The following is a 27,432-nucleotide window of genomic DNA, read 5'->3' as shown; positions in this document are numbered from 1 at the left end:
GTGATGAGGTGAAAGCTAGTGCTAAGCTTGTGGTTTGTTTATTGTTGTCATGACAACTCCAGAGGAAGTGCGTATGGAGTTTTGACAGTTTACATGCCATATTGAATTTGTTTCAAACATTTATTTTTATAAGGCTTTAGCAAAAAAAATAAAAAATTCCCAAATTAGAATTTTTTATTTTTTTGTAACAGATGCTATACAAAGTTTTAGTTTATACGTGGAAAAGTAGTACGCAATATTAAGTTTGACATACATTTATAGCTTGCTTTCAATGTTATGGACATGGAGAAGCACAGACAATCTTTTAACCATTTTAATATGAAAAATACCAGAACCTGTTCTAATTCAATGTATCCTCAGGTCTCAGTTTTGGATGGACTTGTTTGGAGACCTAAGAAACTCCGGACACTTCAACGGAACCCATGAGCACCAGTGCTTGATCAGATTCTGCTTCACTAGAGTTCTGCAGAAAGACCTGGATGAATGCAAAGATCTCTGGAATAGTCACAGGATACGGCCAAGCAGACTTGCATCTTGTCCTGGGGGGATTCCAAACAAACTCTATCTCTTGCCTGACAGGTAATTAACATCTTCACAAATATAAATAATGCTTGACATGACATAATAAAGCAGAATTGCTGTTAGCACAAGTTAGGGCATCTATTATCTATGTACAACCAACCTATAGCTGTTAATGTACAGTGTATCACAAAAGTGAGTACACCCCTCACATTTCTGCAGGTATTCAAATATATATTTTCATGAGATAACACCAACAAAAATGACACTTTGACACAATGAAAAGTAGTCCGAGTATATAACAGTGAAAATTTATTCTTCCCACAAAATAACTATACGCAGCCATTACTGTCTAAACCACCAGCAACAAAAGTGAGTAAAACCCTAAGAGACTACATCCCATAATGTCCAAGTTGAGGACTGCTTGTCTTTTTTCACTGTTATATAAGCTGCACACAGACTATTTTTCATTGTGTCAAAGTGTCATTTTGTCAGTGTTGTCCCACAAAAAGATATACTTAAAGATCTGCAGAAATGTGAGGAGTGTACTCTTGTGATACACTGTAAAAGCTGTCACTGATAGTGCTCACTTATACTGGGTCATGTAGCAGGCAAATAAAAAGAAAAAAAATAGACAATTCGAATGACTTGTAGTAAATATAGAAAATATTGGTCACAATTCTATGATTAATTATATTCTGACTTTGCAGATATGGTTCAAGAGATTGTGGATTTCCTGTTGAGGACAGCGATCTGGATGTTTTCCCAGAAGCAAGTCAGGTGACAGAACTGTGTGGTGATAAAGACATTGAGGAATACCTACAGCAAGCCATGCAATAACATGGACAACAGTCAGTAGACTGGGAGTCAGCTATGGAACTGTATTTCCTGCTCAAGGACATAGCGAAGCTGTAGATACAAACAACGAGAAGCAAATCGTTTAATATTTTGTCTCCTGTTCATTTTGCTCAAATGAAACCTCATTGTTACTCAGAACAGCAACAAGTGCATTAAACTTTTTTTATACACCAAATTGTGCATTCAGTGTGAACTATGAAGATAAAATGTGCACATTACACTCTTAATACAATTCTAACAAAGTTTTGAGTAGCCTATTGGTTTTCTTACAGCTGTGAGAAAGAAAAGAACAGGAAAAAGGTTTTTCTAAACAAATTAGGTTTTTGTAACACATTTAACATTTATGTCTATGTCTAGATGGCAAAACCTTGCTGTGTTTTAAACTATGTGAAAACATCATATCAAATTATGTATTTTTAATTAATGTTTCATATTCAACAATACTGCAAGAAATCTTTGTTTCATTAGCATCCAAATCCCGGAGCGTTCTGTATCCCAAAGTCCATGTTAGCCCTAAAAGCAGTGTAAGAATCCAAAAGCGGCAGTTTGAGTGTGTTTGCACAGGTGTTGGCGAGAGGAAAAGGTGAATCACTCAGAAATTCTAGATGTGGGGATGGCATCATGCCTGCTGGTGGAATCGCTGTGAGACCTGTAGAGAACATGAGGACTTCCTCCAGAGACACAGCAGTTGTTTTCTCTGAAAGATGATATCTAATGTAGTCAATAGATAATCCATTGCACAATGAATTTCATTTCTGATGTCCTCCCAATAAAACAAACAAAAAGCCCAATTTTAGAATAAAACACAATCCGTCCTTACTAATCTTCGCAATCAAGCAAATAATGTGCCCAGAAAATGATTGTTTTGCCCTCCTTTTGCCGCCTATTGCTTCCTACTGGGCTGAGAACTGGTTTAAACATCGTCTCCAGGTCTGAAGCAGTCAGGGCCTTGGCAGAGAAACAGCGGGTTCGCTTCGAAAAGGCGGTTAGCTTGATCCAAAAGAACCAGAAGGACACAAATTACCCTAGAAATAGTGCATAAGGCTGTAACGGACCTTACTAATAATATAATACAATGCTGCTGTATTATACCTAGTTTTTTTTTTTTTTAACTTTTAATTGCATTTACAATGAACAACTAAGTGACAGTGGACACGGTCTGGAGTCCCGCTAACCTTAGCAAGTTACTACATCCATATGACACATAAATACTTCTTTATGCTTAACTTACTTGAACATTGTGGAGTATTTTCCATATACATTTCTTGAAGCCTCTTGCCACAACTGCTGCAAAAGTTTGGTGACGGCTCAATCAGCTTTTTCCCACAGTTTGGGCAATACATGATGACCGTATTCCCGCTTTGCTTCTCACTCAAACAGAGCACGCCAGAATAACTTCCGGTTCAAAAGTAAAACGAGCTGTAGTCCAATCAGCATTTCTTAGGTCTCCACTGGGACCTACCTTTTCCGTTTTCGTTAATGTCGTTGTGTTTTTCGTTAATATTGTAATGACGCCAGCATACGACAGATAGAAGTCCCACCAAACGGGTTTATTAGTCGTAGAAACGAGCTGCTATTTTGAGGCGCAGCCCACACCTCCAACAAACCGTAGCGCTTCCCGAACTAGCTTCCTGCTAACACACACCGAACTCCTCCTCTTCCGGTCCCTCTAGCTGCTCCCCTGATCCCCCGCCCACATGACAGATCTCTGTCATGTGAGTGGGAGTTAGCAGAGTCAGTCAGGGGAAGCCTATAACTTTATACACATAATAAAGACCACAATGTAACATACAACAAATACACATAACCATATCCACACCAGCAGAACTAAAACACAGAATCATTACATTACCCCCCCACTACAGAGTTCCTCGCCCACGAGGGAACAAACAAAGTCATCAAACCGTCTTGGGGCCCTCCTCGCCCGTTGAGGGCGAGCTCTCTGCGGCGCTTCAGACTGCACCACTGGAACATCATTCGGCAACAGCGTCATGGCTTCTGGGGAGGCTGGTAGTGATACCGGCAACCCCGACTGATGGCCTTCTGAGGCCTGAGGTGCAGCCCTGCCTTGATAGGGAGCCAACCTGTCTCTGTGCAGTGCTAGTCTTCTCCTGTTGTGGAGCATCTGCACTCTGTAAACCACCTCCCCCATGCGCTCCAATACTCTGCAGGGCCCCACCCACTGACTGTCTAGTTTTGGGCAACGGCCCTTCTTTCTCCGAGGGTTGTAAACCCAGACCAGCTCTCCTGCTGTAAAGTGTCGACCCTTAGCTCTTACATCATAGTTCCGTTTTTGACGCACACCTGCTTGTTCCTGTTGTCTCCGAGCAAATGCATGTGCTATCTCCAACCTGTCCTGAAGCTTTCTGGCATACTCAGGACCGGCTGGAACAGCAGGTGCATCTGGAGGTCGTCCGAAAGACAGTTCAGCTGGTGTGCGCAACTCCCTCCCCAACATGAGGAGCGATGGAGTGCATGTTGTGGAGTCCTGTACAGCTGAGCGGCATGCCATTAGCACCAGTGGAAGGTGCTCGTCCCAGTCCCGCTGATGCTCCGCTGTGAGGATGGCCAGCTGCTGTCCCAAGGTGCGGTGGAGCCTTTCCACCAGTCCATCACTCTGGGGACGTAATGGTGTTGTTCTTGTTTTCTGGATGCCAAAACGGCTGCACATGATAGAAAACACCCGTGACTCAAAATTTCTGCCCTGGTCACTATGAATAATGTCTGGTACCCCAAACCTGCTAATCAGTCCCCCCACCAAAGCATCAGCCACTGTCTCTGCCTCCTGATCAGGGATGGTGTAAGCCTCTGGCCATTTTGTAAAATAGTCAATAGCTGACAGAACATAACAGTTTCCCTTGTCTGAGCGTGGCAGTGGACCCATAATGTCCACAGCTACTCTCTCCATAGGGGCCCCTGCAACAAACTGTTGCAGGCGGGCGTGTGACTGACCTGTCGGCCCCTTCCGTGCTGTACAGGGGTCACAGCGGCGGCAAAAGTCCTCCACGTCCCTCCTGCACCGGCTCCAGTAAAACCCCTGCCGGAGGCGGCGGAGTGTTTTTGTGACGCCAAAATGTCCGGACCCAGATGCTCCATGCATGGCCTGCAGGACTACGTCTTGCAGACCCTTGGGGACTACGATCTGCCATCGCTCCTCACCTGTGGCGGGGTCTTTCCATGCCCTTTGCAGCACCCCGTCTTCCAGACGCAGAGCCTCAAACTTGGACCACAATCCTTTAGTTGCCAGCGAGAACCCAGCAACCTCCTCCCATGGCGGCTTCAGTTGACGCTCCACCCAATGCAACACAGGCTGGATGTCAGGATCCTGTTCCTGTTGATGCCTCCAGCTGTCTGTGCCAACCACCTGCAGCTCCCTGCAGATTACTGAGTCACCCTGGCATGATCCTGGCTGGCTGCGTTGCAGCTGTTCCTCCTCCAGCCTCTCTCTCCGGTCACAGTAACTGCATCCCCCTGCAGCACAAGGGCGGCGGGAGAGGGCATCGGCATTAGCGTGCTTAGCTCCAGCCCGATGGACAACTGAGAAGTTGTAGGACTGCAACTCTTCCAGCCACCGGGCCACCTGACCCTCAGGTTCTTTAAAAGACATCAGCCACTGGAGAGCAGAGTGGTCTGTCCTTATAGTGAAAGGCAGGCCACACAGGTAGTACTTAAAATGGCGCAGAGAAAGCACCACCGCCAGCAGCTCCCGCCTTGTCACACAGTAGCGCTTCTCTGCTTTGTTAAAGGCCCTGCTGAAATACCCTACCACTCTCTCTCCCTCCTCTCCTAACTGGGAAAGGACCCCCCCTACCCCTACGTTACTTGCATCCGTGTCAAGGATGAAGGGGAGAGAGGGATCAGCAGGAGCACGAACTGGAGCCTCAGTCAGAGTTTGCCGCAGACAGTCAAATGCTCCCTGGCACTGTTCAGTCCACACGTAGTCTCGGTTCTTCTGGAGAAGTTGGAACAGGGGAGCCGCAATACTTGCAAAGCCCCGCACGAACCTCCGGTAATAAGAAGCCAGCCCCAGGAAACTTTTAAGATCTCTCTGAGTTGCGGGGATTGGCCACGCTGCCACCATCTTTACTTTGTCCTCCATTGTGCTGATTCCCTCTCTTCCAACCCGGTGGCCCAGAAATGTAACTTCTTGTTGCATGAAATGACATTTATCTGGGTGGAGTCTCAGGCCTGCTGCTCTAATTCTCTCCAACACCCGACGGAGTGAGCCAAGAGCCGCTGCAAAAGAGGTGCCATGGACCAGTATGTCATCCAGATACACCAGGCACTCTTGGCGAGGGATGTCAGCTAGCACCCGGTCCATCAGCCTGGAGAAGGTGGCAGGTGCATTGCACAGCCCAAATGAGAGCACTTTAAACTGCCAAAGTCCCCGTCCTGTGCAAAAAGCAGTCTTTGGTCTGGCACTTGTTGATAAGGGGACCTGGTAATAACCGCTCCGAAGGTCCAGAGACGAGAACCAGTTGGAGCCGGACACCAGGTCCAGTGACTCATCGACCCTAGGCAGTGGGTATGAGTCTCTCTGTTACCCCATTCAGCGGCCTGTAATCAGCACACAGGCGCCACTCTCCATTCTTTTTGGGCACCATGACAACAGCAGCCGCCCACGGGCTGTCTGAAGGTTCGATAATGCCAGCTTGCAACATGCCCAACACTGCCTTGTCACATGCTTCCTGACGGGCCAGGGGGAGCCGGCGGGGCCGACATTTTATCGGGGGAGCATCTCCCGTCAGAATGTCATGTTCCACCAACTGAGTCCGACCCACCTGGTCTTCCCTCAGAGCAAAACTGTCCATGAGCAGCTGCCACAGTTGTTCTTGCTGCTGGGTGTCCAAACCCCTACAGTTCTCTGCCCAGATCTTCCGCACCATGGTTATTGACGCATCTTCTGTCTCATGAGGCACCCACCCTGGGAGTACAGGGTCTGTAGGTGTGGGGGCTGTTGTGGCAGCAATCTGGTTGGTCTGAGGTGAGATGTGTTGAACAGCTGCAATCTGAGGTTCTGTGTGACAGACTACAGGCTCCATCAAAACTGGATCAGAAACTGTGGGCATCAGCGGAATGAGAGGGCCTTCCTTAAAACTCCATGTCCCCCCACCTAAATCCAACTGGCACCCCGCAGCCCTTAAAAAGTCCAACCCCAATATGCACATGTCCTGCACCTCTGCTACCCACACAGGATGGGTGATAGATCGGCCACCTACATTAACAGTCATTGTCCCTCTCCCCTTCATAGGTGCCATGTCCCCTGTGACTGTGCGCAGCTGCACTGTAGTGGGCTGAATCTGAGTCCAGTCTGTCACCACATCAGGCCTCACTAGTGTTACTGTGGAACCAGTGTCAATTAGGGCTGTGCAGGGAGTCTCTTCCACTGTGACTGGGACATAACAAAAATCACCAACACACGTGCGGCCAACCACCGCAACCATAGTCACTTGGCCTTGGCTCGCATCCATTTCTGGGGAAGTCTGGGACAGGGCCCCCTGTTGGTGCTGTCGGGCCCCGCCTGCTGGTGATGAAGGTGTGGAGGCTACGGTAAGGGTCTGCGATGCCTCCCCCATGCAGACCCTGCGTCGTTTCCCTGCTTCTTGGCTGCCTTAGGACAACGTCTGAGGAGATGCCCTGGTTGGCCACAGCCCCAACAAAGGACAGGGGCTCCAGAGGAGTCTTGCGCCGACACCGCTCGAACCATTTCCACCAACTCTGAGACCCAAGCAGGTTTCTCCTGGTTCAGCACTGTCCCCCCTGCAGATCTGCATGCTGGTAGTTGTCCTCTCTGGTCATCTCCAGTTGCTACTCCAAGCAAGCACTCCCTCTCCACTGCTAAATCCAAAGCGTCTTGTAGGGATTGGGGGTGCATCAGCTGGACCTGCACACGCAGCTCCGGAGGTGACAGAGCTCTGATGAATTGATCTTTCGCCAATTCATTCTGTACACCTGAAGGCATGTGTGCATACGCTCTCCGTGTGAGGCTCTCGATGTCATTAGCCAAAACACGCAAGGGTTCACCCGGAAACCTGCTCCTGCTGCTTAGTTTGTTTTTAAAGATGTCTGGCTGTACACATTGTCCAAACCGCCTCTTCAGCGCTCCGACTAAGGCATCATAGTCTTTTCTGTCCTCGGAGCTGAGCAGCAACAGGCAGTCCAATGCATCGTCTTGTAGACGGAGAGCTAGCTGCAGGGCTTTATGCTCCACTGTCCATCTTCCAGCCTGTGCCAGCAGCTCAAACTGTGCATGGAACGCCTCCCAGCTTGACCTACCAGAGTACTTGGGCGTCTTCAACGGGACAGCGATATTATGGCCGCCGCCATCGTTGTAACAGTCATGGCCGACGCCATACGCGTTGACAACATCTTTTGGCGCTCCCTGGGACAATGGCGTCGACGGCCCCGCCTTCCCGCTGGCGCCGAAACCTGCCTCGGTAGCCATCCTCGCCGCGGAGCCACGCAGAGAAGCCTTCGCCCGAGCCATTTTATGAAGCTCCGCACTCCACGCCTCACTGTCCTCCTCTTTTTCCGACTTAACTCTCACGTGAGGAAGCGTTCCGTCCATGACGCTATTGTAGCCGGCGGAGACAACGTGCTAACAGCACTCACTCGGCTCCGTTGGTGATGTTTACTTCTGACACCAATGTAATGACGCCAGCATACGACAGATAGAAGTCCCACCAAACGGTTTATTAGTCGTAGAAACGAGCTGCTATTTTGAGGCGCAGCTCACACCTCCAACAAACCGTAGCGCTTCCTGAACTAGCTTCCTGCTAACACACACCGAACTCCTCCTCTTCCGGTCCCTCTAGCTGCTCCCCTGATCCCCCGCCCACATGACAGATCTCTGTCATGTGAGTGGGAGTCAGCAGAGTCAGTCAGGGGAAGCCTATAACTTTATACACATAATAAAGATCACATTGTAACATACAACAAATACACATAACCATATCCACACCAGCAGAACTAAAACACAGAATCATTACAATATTGTAGTGTTTTGCACCTCAGGGCCACCCTAGTTTTGAGTCGATCTCGGCATTAGATGACAAACTGAACGGGACGCTGAGACCAGCACGTCCTCCTCTGACTCGCTTAAAACGTTCGTAACTTTATTAAAGAACAACAACAAAATCAACAAAACGTGTTCAAATTAATGACCCAACAACAATAATAATCTCAGTGATTATTGTTTCAACAAGGTGTTGAGCAATTCTGTGCGTTTCGCTTCCATTACCAAAATAACTAGCAGAGCAGGAGTTTAAAATGAACTAATCAACCACCGCTGTGTTCAGGGAGGCTTATTAATGATCGCAAAATAAATATCAAGCCTGAAAACCTGATATCATAACGGACTGAATGTTTTTAATGTAATCTCTGGTCGGCTTGTGGAGCTCAGGAGGTTGCCATGGCAACGGGTGTGCTTAAACGACAAAGAGAGACGGAGAATAAAAAGGTCCCAGTGGTTTAGAGTTGATCACCTGTTCAGGTTGTTTTACCTTTTATACCTTTGCTGTGGCTCATTACAGCCGCTGTTGTTTCTGAACGGTCAATAAACGACAAACTCGGACTAATTACCTCTTTCTTTGTGACTATACGTCATTTACAACAAACATCAAACACGGTAAATATGTTTCATTAAGTATTTAACAAACAAATGGCTTCTACCGCGATAATTATGTGAAACTAAATTAATTGTCTAATATAAAAATAGTTTGGTGCTGTCGGGTTCAGAGTCTGAGAGGCTTTTCTTTTATCAAACAATTTTTTTTGCTTCTTATTTAGTGGAAATATTGATGATATTTTCTCCAAAATGATAACCTTTTTCAACCTTTATAGCTCCACTTTTGAAAAAATGAGGCTCTAACATTCACAAATGACATTGAAATAAAATCCAGTCCAACATCTGGTTTGAGGTGATTCCTCTGGAACCTGTTGGAGAAAAAACATCCCAACTTCAGAAGATGAACTTTAACCTAACAGAGCTCTGTGGTTCCTCCTGTCAGTGTGAGAGTCAGGGTGAGGAGGCGCCATGTTAGGAAGAGAAGTGGAAGCTGCATCTTCAGAACAAACAGGTCATGATGCTGGGCTACTGATTATCCCTCTGTCTGGACACAGGATCAATAGAACCAGTTTAAAAGCTAAAATGAATGGTTATATGCCAGACATGGAAAACTGGGATGCTCTCTATGACGTGATGTTCAGAATTTAGGTCTCATGGCATCTCAAGGTGTCAACATTGCAGCCAGTGGGCTGAAGGAGGAAATACAGCTTTATTTTGTAGCAATTCAAGGGCTACCCAGCTTTTATCACTTCGCAAAAAAATTATTCATAACAGAAACTCCAAAGCACACAAAGAAGCAATGTTATATATATTTTTTTTATATTATACCCCCATAGTACCCCCAAGAATTTAAAACTACTTTCACCCCTGGTCCCACATTAAAGAAAACAGAATCTCTTTAGCCTGTCTTGATCGTTTCTATTGTTTTAAACACCATTTTAACGTGTTTAAAACATGCCAGATTTTACCGGTGGCTTTTACAGATCACTCGTTGCTTTTAGGTAGTGTTTTTATCAGAAACATTTTACCTAGAAGTGCTTACTGGCATTTTAACTCAGCCTTAACTGATGATCAGGGTTTTAAAGAGATTTTACATAATTTTTGGACTGGTTTTAGACAAAGAAAGTCTGATTTTACTAGTCTTAAACAGTGGTGGGACTACGGAAAAGTACAGATAAAACTGCTGAGTCAACAGCACACTCTCAATGTCACCCGTGACATTACCAGATCTGTCAGAGATCTGGAGATAAACATCGTGGAATTAGAACGACTTAGTGAATCCACAGGAAATCGAGAACATATTGTAGCTCTCAAATCTAAAAGGCAAACTTTAGCTAACCTGCTGGAAAACAAAGTCCAAGGCATATTGGTCAGGTCCTGGATCCAGAACATCACAGAGATGGATGCTCCCTCTAGCTTTTTCTTCAGCTTGGAGAGGAAGCACAGGCAGAGGAAGCTGATCCACTCTTTGCTGTCAGACACAGGGCAGCAACTGAGTGAACCAGGTCAGATCAGGAGGAGGGCTGTGGAGTTTTACTATTCTCTGTTCCACAGCGAATACAAGGAGAACGAGGAACTGTTCAGGGAGTTCTGCACTGAACTACCCCAGGTCTCTGAGGAGACCAACTCTGAGTTGGAGCGCCCCCTGGGGCTTCAGGAACTCCACACAGCCCTCCTCAGTATGCAGAGCCAGAAGTCCCCAGGCGTTGACGGGCTCACGGTGGAGTTCTACAAGGCCTATTGGGACATTCTGGCCACAGACCTGCTCGACATGTACAATGAAAGTCTGCACCCTGGTTCACTCCCCTTGTCCTGCCGCAGGGCAGTCATCACCCTGCTGCCCAAAAAGGGAAACCTGCAGGACATTAAGAACTGGCGCCCTGTGTCCCTCCTCTGCACCGATTACAAGATCCTCTCCAAGGCCCTGGCCACTAGGCTGGGGAAAGCTATGGAGCAGGTCATCCACCGGGATCAGATCTTTTGCATCCCCAGCAGGTCTATAGTAGATAACATCTACCTGATTCGGGATGTTTTGGAGGTCTCCGGTTCATTGGGTTTACAAACTGGCTTGATTTCATTAGATCAAGAAAAGGCATTTGACCGCGTTGAACACAGCTTCCTCTGGAAAACCATGAGGGGGTTTGGGTTCAGCGAGGGTCTCATTGCCAAGATCCAGGTTCTGTACAGTGACATTGAGAGTGTGCTGAAGATCAACGGTAGCCTGTGTGCTCCTTTTAGGGTGTGTAGAGGCGTCCGACAGGGCTGCGCGCTCTCGGGGATGCTCTACGCACTCTCCCTGGAGCCCCTCCTCCAGAAAATACGCTCGAGTGTTCATGGTTTGGTTTTACCTGGTTTTAGTAACAATATGGTTTTATCTGCCTACGCTGATGATGTTGTTGTTTTTATAAAAGATCAGCAAGATGTCAGTGTTTTAACCAAGATCACAGAAAAATTCTCTGTTTTGTCTGCTGCGAGGGTGAACTGGGGAAAGAGCGAAGCCCTGGCCGTCGGCAAGTGGTCTGCTGGGCTCCCAGTTCTCCCTCAAGGTCTTGTGTGGAAAAAAGACGGTTTTAAGTATCTTGGTGTGTTTTTAGGCAGTAAAGATATTGTAAATAAAAACTGGGAAAATGTCGAGCAGAAAATAAAAGACAAGTTGTTAAAGTGGAAGTGGCTCCACCCTCAGATGTCCTACAGGGGCAGAGTGCTGGTTTTAAACAATCTGGTGGCATCGCAGCTGTGGCACAAACTCTCTGTTCTGGACCCACCACCTGGTTTGTTTGTCAAAATACAGTCAGAGATGGTAAATTTCTTTTGGAACGGTCTACACTGGGTGCCACAGTCTGTGTTGTTTTTATCCAGAGAGGAGGGGGGCCAGGGCCTTGTCCACCTGGCCAGTAGAACAGCAACTTTTCGTTTACAGTTTTTACAGAAATACCTGACAGGATCTCCTGTGTGGAGGGATGTGGCCAGCTGTATCCTCAGACGTGTAAATTTTCTGGGGTTGGATGCTGCTCTGTTTTTAACTGATTTTAGTCTTTTAAAGTTAAAGGGGTTGCCTCAGTTTTATCAGGGTGTTTTTAAATCCTGTGCTCTTTTTAAATTGCAAAGGGCAGAAACGCATACTTCTCTGCATTGGCTTTTAGAAGAATCACTAGTGTGTGGAGCAAGGCTGGACGTCCACGACGGCAGCGTGCCAGGATTGTCCGAGGCACTATCCAGGTCCGGGACGGTGACCCTGTGGCGGCTGGTGCGGGTGGCGGGACCGGACTTCTCTGATGTCCAGGAGGTTGGCTCGCTGCTTGGAGTCCGGTCCGCCAGACTGGTACGGCGCTTCCTGGACCGGGTGAAAGAGAGGCTGTCAGCTGAGGAGAGGCGGCTCCTGCAGCTATACGCGACAGAAAAATGTCTGCCTGACCCGAATGACCCCTTTCCGGAGGTAGTCCTGGATCCAGTATTTGGGGAAGATGGTGGTCCCCTGCTGCAGAGCGTCGTTCAAGGGATGGATTTATGCAAGACTGGTCCAAAAGTACTATACAAACAATGTACAAAGATTTTTAACAGGAGAACTCTCCACAATAGGCCCAGCAGTGTCTGGAATGACAAACTTAGAGGACAAAAACCGCAGTGGAGGACTTTGTACAAGCCTCCAATCAAGAAACGGACCGGTGACCTCCAGTGGAGGATTCTTCACGGAGCAATTGCTACAAACTCGTTTTTATCGGTCATCAGTCCTGGGGTTTTAAATGAGTGTCCTTTTTGCAGTTTGTCTGAGAGTGTTTTTCATGTTTTTATAGATTGTGTACGGTTGACCAGTTTTTTAAATTTTTTGATGAGAGTTTTTAGCCTTTTTGGCGTGGTTTTTACCAATTCTGTTTTTATCTACGGTGTGCATTACAGTCGAGCCACCAGTTTTAAATCCCGCATTTTAAACTATTTAATCGCAGAGGCCAAAATGGCAATTTACATAACTCGACGAGACAAAATGCAGGCTGGACCTCAATTTGATGCCGTGGCTCTGTGGAAGTGTAACATCAAAGCTAGATTAAGACTGGAATTTTGTTTCCACAGAGCCACCGGGGATTTAAATAGTTTTTTACAGTTGTGGGGTTTTAATAATGTATTGTGCACCATTTCAAATCAGGGAGAACTAAATTTTAACAAACTGCTGATGTGAATATTTATTGTTTTTAGTTAGTTTTCATTGACCTGATTATGTAAAAGTGTATTATTAAATTATTGTAAATAAATGTATTGTTAAAAATCAAAAAAAATCTTCTTCTTCTTCTTCTTCTTCTTCTTCTTCTTCTTCTTCTCTTCAGTGTTTGGCGCAGCTCCATTCTCCTGCTCCTGCTAGCTTCACCGCATCAGTTCAGCGTTACACCGGCTGATGACGTTGCTGTGATTCACTTTATCTGGTGTCTGATTTTCAAATATTTTATGTTTTAGTGAGGATTTTTGTGCATATTTTTTTGGCAGTTCTGTGATCATGTCAAAGCAGCAACTTATATTAAAAAGTGTTTTATTTCCGTTTGAAAGCTGCCCGCTTCCATGGAAGGACAACAGAAAATCGCTCTTATAAACATGTAATTACTAAAATCACGATACCCTCACTTTGTATCCCTCTGAAAAATGAACCCATTTAAATAAAGAAATCCCTCCATGGTGATACCACAATAGAGAACTTTCATTTTATAGCGTTAACACCGGTGCTGTAAGTGGTCCGGTATGAAACGGATCACTTACAGCATCCGGTATTCTGATAATAATTCCCTAACCCTTCTGATAATAATCAGAATACCGGGATTTTTCCGTTGTTTTAAAAGCTTATCTCAATCTGCTTTTCTTCTTCGATATGCTCCCCCACAACTCCGCACCGTTGGTATAAAAATTAAAAACAATAATAATAAAAAAAAAAAAAAAAAACCGCGCACCTTCCGCAAAACTCTGCAACAGGAGAACCGGGACGTAGAACTGAGCAACGAACAAACTAGATGTGAATCATGATCAGAGAATCCGGCGGTGAATAGTGAAAAATCAATATGAGGGCAAATCAGGTGAAACACATGATGATTAAGCGGCGCAGCAGGTGATGAGTGAAGATTACTGGTGGTGAGAGTCAATACAAACTATAAAATAAATCTAGCAACAAACTAAAGACAACAATAAACCAAGAGAGGATAATACTAATCAAAGGAAACTAAATGAAATGAATGAAAAACAAAATGCAAGAATAAACTAAGAAACTAAAGTAATACAGAGGTATTCCTCTGTATTACTTTAGTTGCCATACCAGTTTATTAACTGGTATGGCAAGAATAAACAGACACAGACACTATTTCCAGTAGAAAAAATATTATTGAAATGTTATGGGTTTGTTAAGACCACATCTAGTACTGAGAATAAATATCTTACAGACCATAACAGTAAATAACTGATCACTTATTTATGTTTTTAATTAGATTTGATATATTTATTTCTTCAATATCATTTTTTCATGTCGATGTTAATGTCATGAGGCTGATGACTCCATGACACTTTCAATTTGACTCATTAGGGTTTGATTAAAAACCAGATTTGTTCTTATCCTACATCTTCTCTGATGGGGGGCGGTGAAGGACCTGGATAATGGATAGGGGGGGCACTGGCACAAAAATGGTTGAGAAACACTGCTCTAGATTGTGAAACAGTTGCACTGATGGATGCAGACTGTAGTGGTAATTTTAGGATATGTTGTCCATTTATATTTACATTTAGTAGCATTCATTTTTCTAAGTTTAACACAATAGGAAAGTGTCCAATCTTTGATTTTAACACTAATTTAGTGTACTTTTAAAACTCTGTTGGTATTAACATTATACACCACAGAAATGTAGTTTTTTTTGTTTGCAAATTTTACTGAAAATTATGTTCCATACAAGTGTAAATCAAAACTTTTTTTTTCCCCCCAAAAGTTCTATACCCCATCCAAGAGAAGCTTCAAATGCATTCTGTATTTGCATTGGATAAAACAACATTGCTACTTTCTATATTAACCAATCTACTAGGGGGCCATTTAGGACAAAAGCTATGTTTTGTCTCTCACAAACTACTAAAGACTAATACACATACACACACACACACACACACACAAAATATTAAAATTGCACATATACTATTACAGTGTCACACAGATACGATTTTTCTCTGACACCCATACACAAAATACTAAGATAGACACATACAAAGCATACAGGCATACTATTCTGAATGATAGGCTGAATGAATGAATGAATGAATGAATGAATGAATGAATGAATGAATGAATGAATGAATGAATGAATGGGGATGAGATTTGTAATTGTTTGTGTGAGAGACTAATTTTTTGTCTGTGTGAGAGTTGTCACGGGGGGCAAGGCAAAATTTGGGGATCAGATCACGCTGTGTTGATACCACAGCGAAATGAGCTTCAAGTTGGATATTGGCGTTCCACAGTGTAAGCGGTGTTTAGCTCAAGGTCGATCTGATTTATGAACGCTAATTTCGGCCAGCCGTTCTCTACCTCTCCCTCCTCAGGCGCTCGGAGGTTCACATAGGGCTCTAGAGCAGAATAAGCCCTAAGTGAACCTCCAAGCACTTGAGGAGGAAGCAGAGCTATCACCAGAGTAAGGAGTTAGAGTCGGCTCTAATGCCGGAGTAGAGCCCTAAGTGAACCTCCGAGTGTGTAATAAAATATCTTGTTCCCCCAAAACTCTCTCTATGAAAGGGAACAAGATGTTCTCTGCTGTTGCCCACGTATCTCCTCCCAGTTCTCCTGTGAAAGCCTACAGTTAGCATATTTTTCCCATCTTACTTTTTTATGTATGTTGTATTGCTTTTCTTCAAATTGTCCAATCCTGTGTACAATTTAGAAATTTTCTTCCCCAAATTCGATTCATTTGCTGAAATAAATATCTTAATTATCCCCAATTCCAACTCAATTAAATGTATCTTTTTTAATAGTTCCTCAGTTGTAAAAAACTGAAGAAGTCGTCGTTGAAGTCGTTATTTTTTAACCCTTGTGTGCGAGGACTGAGGACTGTAGAGGACTATGGCAAATGATACAAGTTTTACATGTGTGGGGTCGGTTGGACCCCATTTCTAGACACAAGGGTTAATTACTCCAATTTTACAGGCTCAATGGGAGTGGCTGAGTTGTTCAAATCATATTTTTTCTTTATTTCTTCAAAGCTTCGTGTAGTATTTTTCTTAACCAGAAATGTATTTCTTAGCACTAAGGGGGGGAAGAATTTTGACTATTGGAAAAGTGTTGGTTTTACACAGGGCTGCACAATGGCAGAGTAGGTAGCACTCATGTAGTTTGGTTCAATACTGATAATTAGCACAATATTTACAGTTCATGTATTGAACATCCAACAGTCCACATCCAGTATGTAAGTAGGTTGCTTACATTTTTTCTATTAGTTTTAGATACTGAAATGTCTCTCCCCATGAGCAACACATGCAACTACACATAAAGGAATCCAGAGATCTCAAAAATGCTACGTAGCTGCATTTTACTCAAGCTGCAGTACATAACTTGAATAAAAAATATGTTTTCACCATATTTGTTAAAGCTGTCACCATGTTGTAGCAGTTTGTTATTAGACAGATAATCTGTGAAAACAATCAATGTCCTCCATCTCCTTCCTGAATTACTATTACTGGTTAAAGTAATGCACCGTTCTGACCAAAACAACCAATCAGAACAAGTAGGACGCTCTTAGTGCTGTCAATTATCCTCATTCACTTGCTGCTAAATGTGCTAATGGTGGAGAAACAACTTATCATTACAAGAAACTGTTTATATGCCATCATTGGTAGCTATGCTAACTAAACTGAGCATTCACAGATTTGTGCTATGCTAGCTGCAGCACGGCACAAATCGAGGGGGAGGAAGGATGAGCAGCACCACATGAGATTGTGATTGACAGCACTAAAACTCTCCTGCCACTGACTGGTTGTTTCTAGCACTGGGAGAAGGCAGAGGAAATAGATTTTTCACAGATTACCTCTCACACCATACTGTCACAACATAATGACAGTTTTAAAAGATATGTGAAAAATATTTATATGAAAGTGACATACTGCAGCTTTAATTTCTCTCAGGAGAGGACGGGTCAGGAGGGACGTGGGTCATCTGTTGTTAAGTGGTAAAAGGTACAAGGGACAAGTTAAATATATGAATATGTTGGTAATTTTTTTTCCTTAATTCATTAAATGCTAATGAAAAGGAGGCAAACATTTCGTAGCTAAGCTAACTATGCTACATGGTTGATAATCTCACACAGTCTACCCACCTCTCTTGGAGAAAAACCGGGTTATAAATTAAACTCTTGCCTTCTCTCTCTCTCTCTCTCTCTATTTTGTTTTTGAAAACCTGATTTCATAACTTTTCTTAGCAGCATAGTAACTGCCACAGTTGTTCTTGTTTCCTACTATCTGCTGCTAACAGTGTCACAGTGAAGTGCTCCAAGCAGGAATGAACCATTTAACTCAGATTAGGGAGTTCAGGGCAAATATGGATGTGTGTTTTTTGATCTGGGAGTGGGAACATTAAATTTTTACTGCTAAAAACAATCTTTGAAAATACAATATGATTAATTTTGTAATTGACAGAGCCCCAATTTTTTTATTTTTATTTCTATGAACAAAAAATAAATAATTAAATTGTGGAGAGCCCCCTGCTGGTCACGACCCCTAGAATTGTCATCACTTCCCCCCCCCGCCTTTACCGCGCCCCTGCCTACCTAAAAAACAGATTTTTGAAGCATCAAAAACAAAGCATTATCAAGTTAATAATTTTCCCTTCACCACATCATATATTTAATCTTAGATCCATTTTCATTAAGTGACAGTAGGATTTGTCTAAAACACATATGTCAAACTCAAGACCCGCGGGCCACATGTGGCCCGCCATGTCATTTTATAGGTCGATGATTGACTTAAAATAGGTTTTGAGCACGAATTGACTACAAACTACATCTCCCACAATGCATTCCGATTGTTACCAGCCAACATTACGGCTTCTCGCCACTAGAGAGCAGCAGAGTCACCTCAAGCTGCTTATTGATTTTTACCAGCGAATAAAACTGAGACATCGACAAGTTAACATCAAAACGTCCAAGAAAAGAAAAATCGATTTACAAGTAAGACTGAATGAAGATGTGTGAGTTGGTGTCCGACAACATAAAAAAAAATCGGTCATATATTATTTTTATCCTTGAAATTACAATCATATTAGCATCGGCCATTTAGTCGTATTTTATGCGGTTTAGTTAATATTCGCCGTGAGTCCAGATCCCATCACAAATTAAACCGATAAATGCATCTGCATTTTTCTCGTAGTGACAAAAGCCACTGACTGAGGCCCCAATAACTTTTAATAAATTAAATTGACCGAATTTACTTAAATTAGCATCACTTCAACCCGCTGGGGTCTGAACGCACTTCTTCCTGGTTCCCATCTGCAGAAAAATCTGCGCTAATTCATCAGTCAGTTGGATCTGTCTGATCCAAACAGATCAACTGAACTCTGTGAGCACACCGGACCCTGCGCGGTCCGATGTGCGCTTTTACCAAGATTTATTTATTTATTTATTTATTTGAGTGGTTTTGCTTCTCCCAAACGGACAGATGTTACGTCTGCAGCTCCTCCAGAACGTCGCCCTCCTGAGTAACGTGCACCAAAAAGGCTCCATTTGTTAAATCCGCTGGATGAGTTACTTCCAGCGGTTTCTAATTCTTCGCAGTCCGCAGTGGTTGAGCAGCGGACTGCGCATTACAGTCTAATTAACTTTTGCATCGTCATTTATTTCCTCAAGATAAACTACCGGCTCCTCAAATTGATTAACACAACGTTGCATTCTCCTTATTTTTCTCTGGTCTGTAATGGAGACTTGAATTTAACGGCCATTTCAACCAAAGGTTTGTAACGCGCTTCCTAACCAGACGCTCCAAAGCGTCCGGTCCAGAACTCTTCAACACGCCGTCAGCTCCCGGTCAGAAAGACGCATTTAGTTCAGAGACCATGAGATGATATTCAGAAAGGATTTTTTTAATTAATTGATTTCAGTTAATTAAAATCAATTAATTAACTGATTAATTAATTGATTAATTAATCAATTAATCAATTAATTAATTGATTAATTAATTGATTAATTAATCAATTAATTAATCAATTAATTAACTGATTAATTAATTGATTAATTAATCAATTAATTAATCAATTAATTAATTGATTAATTTAGTCTTTACGCAAAGACTAAATCTTTGCGTAAAGTCTATAATGTCTGCCCATGTGACTTGTTTTTATTATTTGTTTGCTTACCTTTAAACACTGATTTAAATATTGTAATTTTTAAGCTGAGCAGTAATTTTACATCCATGGGAACTGAAATGTAATATTTAAAACTTTAATACATAAAATCAGTTATTTAACTATATGAGGTGTTTAATTTATTTTTAACATTGTATTTTCATACATTTATGCTAGGGGTGCCCAAGTCTAGTTTTCCAGAGCTACCATCTGCAACTTTAGATGCATTCCTTCTCTAACACACCTGGACCATTGACTCATTATAAGCCTCTACAGAACTGACTGAGGGAAGTCAACCTTTTGTCTGGGGTGTTTTAGCAGGGATGCCCTCCTGATTTGTACCGTCAATGTGGCCCGTTGAGGGGGGCCAATATGCTGAAGTGGCCCTCGGTGAAATTGAGTTTGACACCCCTGGTCTAAAAGAAGAAAAATTAACAGTAATTGAGTACTGGGCCAGAAAGTGATGAAAAGGACATTTTTTAGTTATTTATTGGCACCATTTCTCCTCTTATACACCAACATCCTCTGATTGTTTTTCCAATTTTCCAGAAAAACATCAAGCGCTGACTTTGTTTCATCCTGCTGTTGTACACCCAGCCCCTCCCTCACTCTGCTCCAAAGTGGTTTAATGGAGAGGTAGCCACGCATCAATGCTTTTTACAATATTGTGTGTGAGAGTGTTTGTGTGTCACTCTGTGTCAATGAAAGCCAAAAACAGGCAGAATGTTCTGTTGCTGAGAGTTAAAGACTTAATGCTTCTACATGTTTTTATTTTAAATCGTTTGGCTTCTTCTGGACCCAAACAATTGTTAAAAGGCAACTACCATATTAACCGAACTATAGAGCGCACCTCATTATAAGCTGCTCCCACAAAGTAAAAAAAAAAAAAAAAAACTGGAAAGTACATATATAAGCCCCACCAGGCTATAAGCCGCTGGTATCTCTGCCACTCTCGGTTTTCCACAAATAAATCTGCTGTTAATTACGCAACCCTCCATCTCCAACGCCGAACCATGGATTTGTTCAAGCGAGTTTACCTGCAGCGGCTCTATTTCCCACCTGTACTGCCAGATCAATAGCCTTCAGTTTGAAGCAATTTCTCCATCATACCTGCTGCTAGCATGTGCTTGTTCTAAAAGAAAATTACCGCTTTCTTCTTTGATTTCCAATTTTTGACTTCCAATGATTCACTTCCTGCTAAAGAGCCCCCCAGCGGTTGAAGAAAAATCCACCGAAAAGCAGCACCGGGCTATAAGACGCAAGGTTCAAAGTGAGGGGAAAAGTAGCAACTTGTAGTCCAAAAAATATGGTATTTCAGGCAATACAGGCTGAAAATGGGCATGCTTAAATCAGGTTCTCAGAGGTAAACTGTAAAGGGATCACCTTGTAAAATAAACTTTTTCACAATGTTTTATATTACAACCACCACTACTTGGACTTTATGTTTTATGTCTACACTTTAAAACCTTTTTTATGTGGACCTTTATATCTGTTACACCTGAATTTTCTTTTTTCGGGACAATACAGGCGCTTTCTATTAAATTCTATTTTACTATATATATTTTACTATATTCTATTTTACTCTATTCTTTTTTTTATATAGACCAACTCATTATGCTTAATATTTGTGTAGAAGTCTAAAAGGTGTATAAATTATTTTTATTCAACCTCCTTTCATCCAATTCCCCTAAATGAAATCAGTGGCACCAGCTGCATTCAAAGACCTCTAATTTCTAACAAAATCTCCAGTTGTAGAATTTATTGTCAGTGTGAATCCAGGTCTCTTTCCTTTATCAAAGAGTGAGGAAAAACAGTTTCAAGACCCAAAGAACCAGAGAAAGAATATATTCTTAATCAGTATTTATTCGAAGGCTTTACAACGTTTGAAGTCTCTGCTTACTGATCACAGTCAGGAGAAAGAGCCTCGATCAGAACACAGCTTACAGTTTTATAGGGAGAGTTTCATTCCATTCACATAGTTTGATAATCTACTTGGTTACAGAACAGACATCAGACAGCAAGCACATGTCTTCTTTTACTAGGAGCCATAGATAAAGAAATAAAGAAACAATTCAATGGCTTAATTGTAATGCTAAGGCCAGAGAAACTAAACTCCTTCAGAAGTCTCTTTCATAAGCTCATGTATCACACAAGAATCATGGTACTGCTGTGCATAGATTCAGATATTAATCATAGTAATCTTAAAATGTTCCCACTACAAAGGTCTGAGAGGCTTTTTAGAGAACATTTGTCAACAAACAGCATCATGGAGACCAAGGAACACAGCAGCAGACAGATCAGATCTTACGAACATCATCTCAGAACAGAGAGTGTGACACAACTCCAAAACTACCAAGACATGGCCGCCGACCAGTCAAACAGGCCAGGTGGCTATGAGATTAGAAAAGCAGTGAAGAGTTCCATGATTACTCTGGAGGAGTGATTTAGATCTACAGCACAGAAAGAAGGCTCTGTTGACAGGATAACTATAATTCCTTAAATCCTTACTGGAAAATTTGTGAGAAGAAAGGGATTTTTGATAAGAAGTCATGTTCAAAATTTGTGACAAGCCACCGGGGCCACAGAAACCCTGTGTAAGAAGACGCCCTGTTCAAAGGAGACTGACTTAACTTTTGCCCTGCATCCAAAATACTGTGAATGAAACACTAGTTGTGCTCTACCTCTGCACCACCACAGCACAGGATCTGTCCTTGGTGAATCTTGAGTCATGTGCTTTTAATAGTGCACTCCAAGAATTGTACTCTAAAAATACACTTTTTAGAGTGTTCTAAAAAGTGTATATCAAACAATTAAGTTCAATGCTAAGTTCAATGATGTCATGACATCATCGATGTCAGAGAGTTTTAGAACACTCTCTGAAAAGTGTATTTTTAGAGTACACTTCTTAGAGTGCACTCTCAAAAGTACATGACTCAAGCTTCACCAGAGACAGAACCTGTACCAACCAGGTGCTGCTGTGGTGCAGGACTCGCGCACAACTCACATAAGAAAACCTTCGTCCTCAATGTGGCTGTCGCAGGTTCAATTCCGGCATGATGATCTTTGCTTCATGTCTTCCCTCTCTGTCTTTACCCACTTTCCTGTCTAACTGCTCTCAAAGAAAGACTGGCTGAGCCAAAAAACCGATAAAAAGAGACCAATATTAGTTTCCTTCTTTATTTTAAGTAATATTTATCGTTTTAAACACACTTAATGAATTCAATTTAAAAAACTTAATGAATTGAGTTAGATGATTATAATATATTGAATTGGATAATTTTAGTAAATTGAGTTGGATAGACACAATAACATGAGATGGTTAAATGTAATAAATTAAGTTGGATAAACTTAATTGAAATACTTGTTACTAATTGAAGTAATTAAATTAAGTTGGTTCAACTAATTTCTTTTTACAGTGTAGCACAGAGATGTGGATCACTTTAGATAGTGTTTCTCAAAACCAGGAAACCTACTAACTTGAACTAGGTGTTCCTGTTTTTACTTTCCCCCTCATCCCCCCCCACACACACGCAAACATTTTCCACATATAATGGCCATCTTGCATAAAAACTTAGATCTTAGCAACTTAAGAATTAGGCAAGAATCAGTTCAATTAGCTAAGGGTTGATGATGAGGGTTTCTGTTAGCTCAGGCATGAGAGTATGCATTACAAATGCAGACTTTTTCTTTTGTTTTCTTTTCAGGGACATTTCGAGGTGTTTGTAAAGACATTGATCACTTTCCTGATGACGCAGACTACGAGCAGGATGCTGCAGAGTATTTACTAAGTAAGTGACAGATGAATGTATCTAACAGTGAGATGTGACAGGTCAAATGGATGATACTAATCTTCTAAATACCCTCACATTTCTCACTTCAGGGGCAGTTCGAGCCTCCAGCCTCTTCCCAATACTCAGCGTGGGCCTTCTTTTTCTTGGGGGTTTGTGTGTAGCTGCCAGTGAGTTCTACAAGTCTCACTACAATGTCATTCTCACAGCTGGTATTCTCTTTGTCTCTGCAGGTCAGACACTAACCACAGTTTCATGGAAATACAGTTGTTCCTTTTTGTCTAACTAATCTATTTAAAAAGTACTGATAAAAAGGCTAATGAGCCACTTTAGATGGATATTAACTGTAAAAGCAAAAATGTTTTGTGTTCTAGCTACTCCTGTTTATTTTCTTGGCTTTGGTGCTCCATCCATCCATCCATCCATCGATCTAGCACAAAAAAAGTCTGCAAATTTGTTTTTTTACAGCTTTTTGAGTGACTTAACCTTACATTTAGTCACTCCAAAGTCACAGTACAACAACAAACTTTGATAGGTCAGTGCAGAATGATGCATAACTTCACAGTATTGAATTGGAAGGAAAACAAAACTCTTATTTGTGATGTTCTTTTTCTTTCAAGTAAAAATATGAAAAATGTGGCATGCATTTCTGTTCAGTCTGACTGAGTTAATGCTTTCTCCAACCACCTTTCTCTGTAATTACATTAGCAAGTCTTGTGGGGTATGTCTCTACCCACTTTACACACACACAGAGAAGGTTTACCTATTGTTTGTTGCAAAATAGCTCAAGATTACATGAACAGCATCTGTGAACATCCGCTTTCAAGTCTTGCCCCAGATTCTCCATGGGATTGAGTGGCCTGGGCAAAATATTATCACAGTAAAGTCTGGAGTACTGGGTAAGCCATCTGACCAGAGTTTCTTCTTCTACTGCTGTGTATGAATAGTGGGAAACTTTGAGTGGCACCCTCATTGACTTTCTTTTAATAATGGCTTCCATATTTGTGGTGTGTAGGACTAGTAGTCCCGTCGACAGATTCTCCCACCTCCGCTGTGGATTTCTGCAGCTTCTTTGATGCTTCTCTGATTAATTGTCTCCTTCCTTAACTTGCTTGTTTTGATGGACGGCCATGTTTTGGTGGACATTCAAAGCTTGGGATATTGTTTTCAAACCTACCCCCACTTTAAAGGGGCAGAATTATGTAAAATCAACATTTTTGAGATTTACATTGTGTTATATACTATTCCCTCATCAAAAAATACCTTTAGTGTTGCCTTGATTCCTCCATGTATGTTTGAAAAAGTTCTTTAATCTCCATGGCAACCATTCAACTGTGCAAGCTGGCCCTCCACTCCCTGTTATATGATTGTGTTTGTTTTGCTGAAAAACAGTGAGAAAACTATTACTGCTTTCCATGTATGTGTTCTATTATGTTTAAACAGAGGAACAAACTAAATGCATAAGCTACTCAAGTAACATCTAGTTTTAAATAAACTGGCTTTGGGTGCTTAAGTGACTTTATAAATCTGTGTGATTTATTAAGTGACACTCACTAAAATTGAGCAAGTTAATGAGAACTAAAAAATTGAGTTGGTGTCATTTAAAAAAAATTGAGTTGAGTTTGAGTATTATTTTTAAGTCAAGAAAACTAATTAGGTTTAGAGTTTGTGTGGCACCCGAGTGGTGTACCAACTAAAATAACTGCAGGAGTTGTGAACAGTTACGAAACAAAACCCGTAAAAGTTACAATAATTTATTTTAAAACAATATCAGAAGCGAAGGGGGTGCGGACAGTCCATGACAATCAATCCATAAGCCAGTCTATAGTTTGTCCTTATCTGAGCAAAGGAAGGGCGCGGACCTCCACCACATCCAGTCCTCCCGTTCCTGGCGAACCCCGTCAGCGACCCAGCCGCCGCTCCTCGACAGCGACCAGTCTTCCTGTACAATCCGCCTGTCTGGATACACCGCCTCCCCGCTCCTGCCACGCAATCGCCGCCGCTCCGTCTTCTCCCTGTTTTTTTCCCGTCCGTCCTCTCTGCTTGTGTCCTTTTCAATTGTCATGACAATCTCCACGCTAATTAAGCAGATGTATAGCACCGGTGCAGGGCTTCTTTGGGTATCCGGACACGTGACCTCCAAAATAAACAATCGGAAAACATGCAAAACAATAACTCAAAAGTTTAACTCAGCTAAACCTAAGAAAATACATAAATTCAAAATATGACAAGCAATCAAAACAAACAATATAAAAGAAAACATAAATAGAATTCCAAAACGGAAAAACCGAGGCCACATTACCACACCCCCCCACACTTTAACAAGGCCAGTCCCAGCTGATATTTACTCTTTATAGCGAGAAGGACATTGTCCTCTCGTAGCGCGTGTAGAGCGGCGCAGTACTTGTTCTGGTTCTTGGTTAATTACAGGGTAATAGAGCATTAAAGGCGGTTCATGTGTTTCAACAGGAGGTTGTTCTCTCAACACTTCTGTGGAAGCAGCAATACAGATCTTTAGAGCATTTCTGTGTAACGTTCGTTCCTTCCCACCCTTCTCTGGCCTAACACGGTAGACCAAACCTGTGTCCCCAACAACACCCACAACTACAAATGGCTCTGGGTCCCACCAACTGTGTAGTTTACCCTGTCCCTGTCTGTTCCTGTCACGGACCCACACGCGTTCCCCGGGAGAAGCGCACTGGCTTTGGCTTTCTTATCATAACACCGTTTTTCATTGTTTGCTGCACTACTCATCTTATTCCGGGCTACCTCATAAGCATGAGACAACTTCTGATGGTGTTCTAAAACCCATCCCTGCAAGTCCCTGCGGGGTTGTGTATCTAATACACCCAAACTCAAATCAACCGGGAGTCTAAGATGACGACCAAACATGAGGTAAGATGGAGCGAAACCAGTAGCACTGTGAATAACATTGTTATAAGCGTGCAACAACTCTGGTAAGTGCTCTGGCCACCTACTCTGCTTTTCAACCTCAAGTGAACGAAGCATGTTTAATAATGTTTGATTCATCCTTTCTACTCTCCCGTTACCTGCTGGGTGATATGTGGTAGTGCGACTTTTAGAAACGCCATACAAGCTACACAGTTCTTTCATAAGTTACGATTCAAAATTTGGTCCCTGATCCGAATGGAAACGTGCTGGGCAGCCAAACGGTTGAATGACATGAGACCAAATTGCACGAACAGTAGTTTGAGCAGTTTGATCATGTGTAGGGACAGCCCATGAGTAACGGGTGAACATATCAGTCATTACTAAAATACTTTGATAAGTGTCACTTGGTCGGCGCAACGAGAGAAAATCAAGGGCTACTACCTCTAAAGGGTAAGACACCACTATCGGCTTAAGAGGTGCTCGTTGTTCTACACGATTTTTTTGTAGACTACAAACAACACACCCATTCTGAAAACACTGTACCCTCTTTTCCATGCCTGGCCAGAAGAAATGGCGACTCAGATGAGAGAGGGTCCTCTCCACTCCTGCGTGGGCTGTAGCTTCATGACATTTCCTCCAGACCTCCTGACGCTTAGAATCTGGGCACACAATCTGGAAACGGGGCTCACATACATAGGAGTCAAACACATGTCTGCAGAGAATCCCTTTGTGTATGCGGAGTCGTTTCCAATGTTTCAGCAGCTTTTTGGCTGGTTCACTTAGAGCTGCCTGCTCAGTCTTAGTCGGGGCTTTCCCCTTTTCCACATACACTCGTATTTGATGTACGTCTGGATCTGCCCCCTGTAGGGCCTGCCAGTCCTCCCCCAGTTTGAGTGAAGCTGTGTCTTCTGCATCCATTACAGCTGCCATAGCGCAGCCAGTGTTGGTCGTAGCCTTGGGGAATCTGGACAATGCATCTGCATTCACATTTTCTTTTCCAGCTCGATACTTCACCTCAAAATCAAATGAGGCCAACTGTGCAACCCACCTTTGTTCCACAGCCCCAAGTTTAGCAGTCTGTAGGTGGGCAACTGGATTATTGTCAGTAAATACTGTAAACTTGGCACCAGTTAAATAATCCTTAAATTTTTCAGTGATTGCCCATTTCAATGCTAAGAGCTCCAATTTAAATGAGCTGTAATTTGCATCATTTCGCTCTGCAGGGTGTAGACTGCGACTGGCGTAAGCGATTACTCGCTCTTCTCCCTCTTGATTTTGCGCCAGTACTGCACCCAATCCATGATAACTGGCGTCAGTGTACAGTCTGAAAGGCTGGGTATAATCTGCATAGGCTAGTATCGGTGCTTGGGTTAATGCCTCCTTTAGTTTGTCAAATGCAGCTTGACAGTCTAATGTCCAGTCAATTAATTTGGCACCGTGCTTTTTATCAGTAGGGATGCCTGTTAACAGAGAAT

General features: G+C 42.7%; 1 protein-coding gene and 1 pseudogene across 1 annotated transcript in view; one reads left to right on the top strand and one right to left on the bottom strand.

Annotated features, from left to right (window-relative positions):
• Nucleotides 1-27,432, top strand: part of cacng3a (calcium voltage-gated channel auxiliary subunit gamma 3a) — a 62,671-nt gene that overhangs the window by 28,651 nt on the left and 6,588 nt on the right. The window contains exons 2-3 of the mRNA XM_088015866.1: nucleotides 22,982-23,065; nucleotides 23,158-23,298. Coding sequence (XP_087871992.1) covers nucleotides 22,982-23,065; nucleotides 23,158-23,298 — 225 coding nt within the window. The remainder of the gene's footprint in view (nucleotides 1-22,981; nucleotides 23,066-23,157; nucleotides 23,299-27,432) is intronic.
• LOC106924705 (G2/M phase-specific E3 ubiquitin-protein ligase-like) lies at nucleotides 1,781-2,397 on the bottom strand (annotated as a pseudogene).

The sequence above is a fragment of the Poecilia mexicana genome, unplaced genomic scaffold (genome assembly GCF_051168715.1).
Source record: "Poecilia mexicana isolate PSO_F unplaced genomic scaffold, ASM5116871v1 scaffold_1, whole genome shotgun sequence".
Taxonomy (NCBI): domain Eukaryota; kingdom Metazoa; phylum Chordata; class Actinopteri; order Cyprinodontiformes; family Poeciliidae; genus Poecilia; species Poecilia mexicana.
The sequence above is the reverse complement of the archived record's forward strand: the minus strand, read 5'-3'. Positions and strand labels throughout refer to the sequence as shown.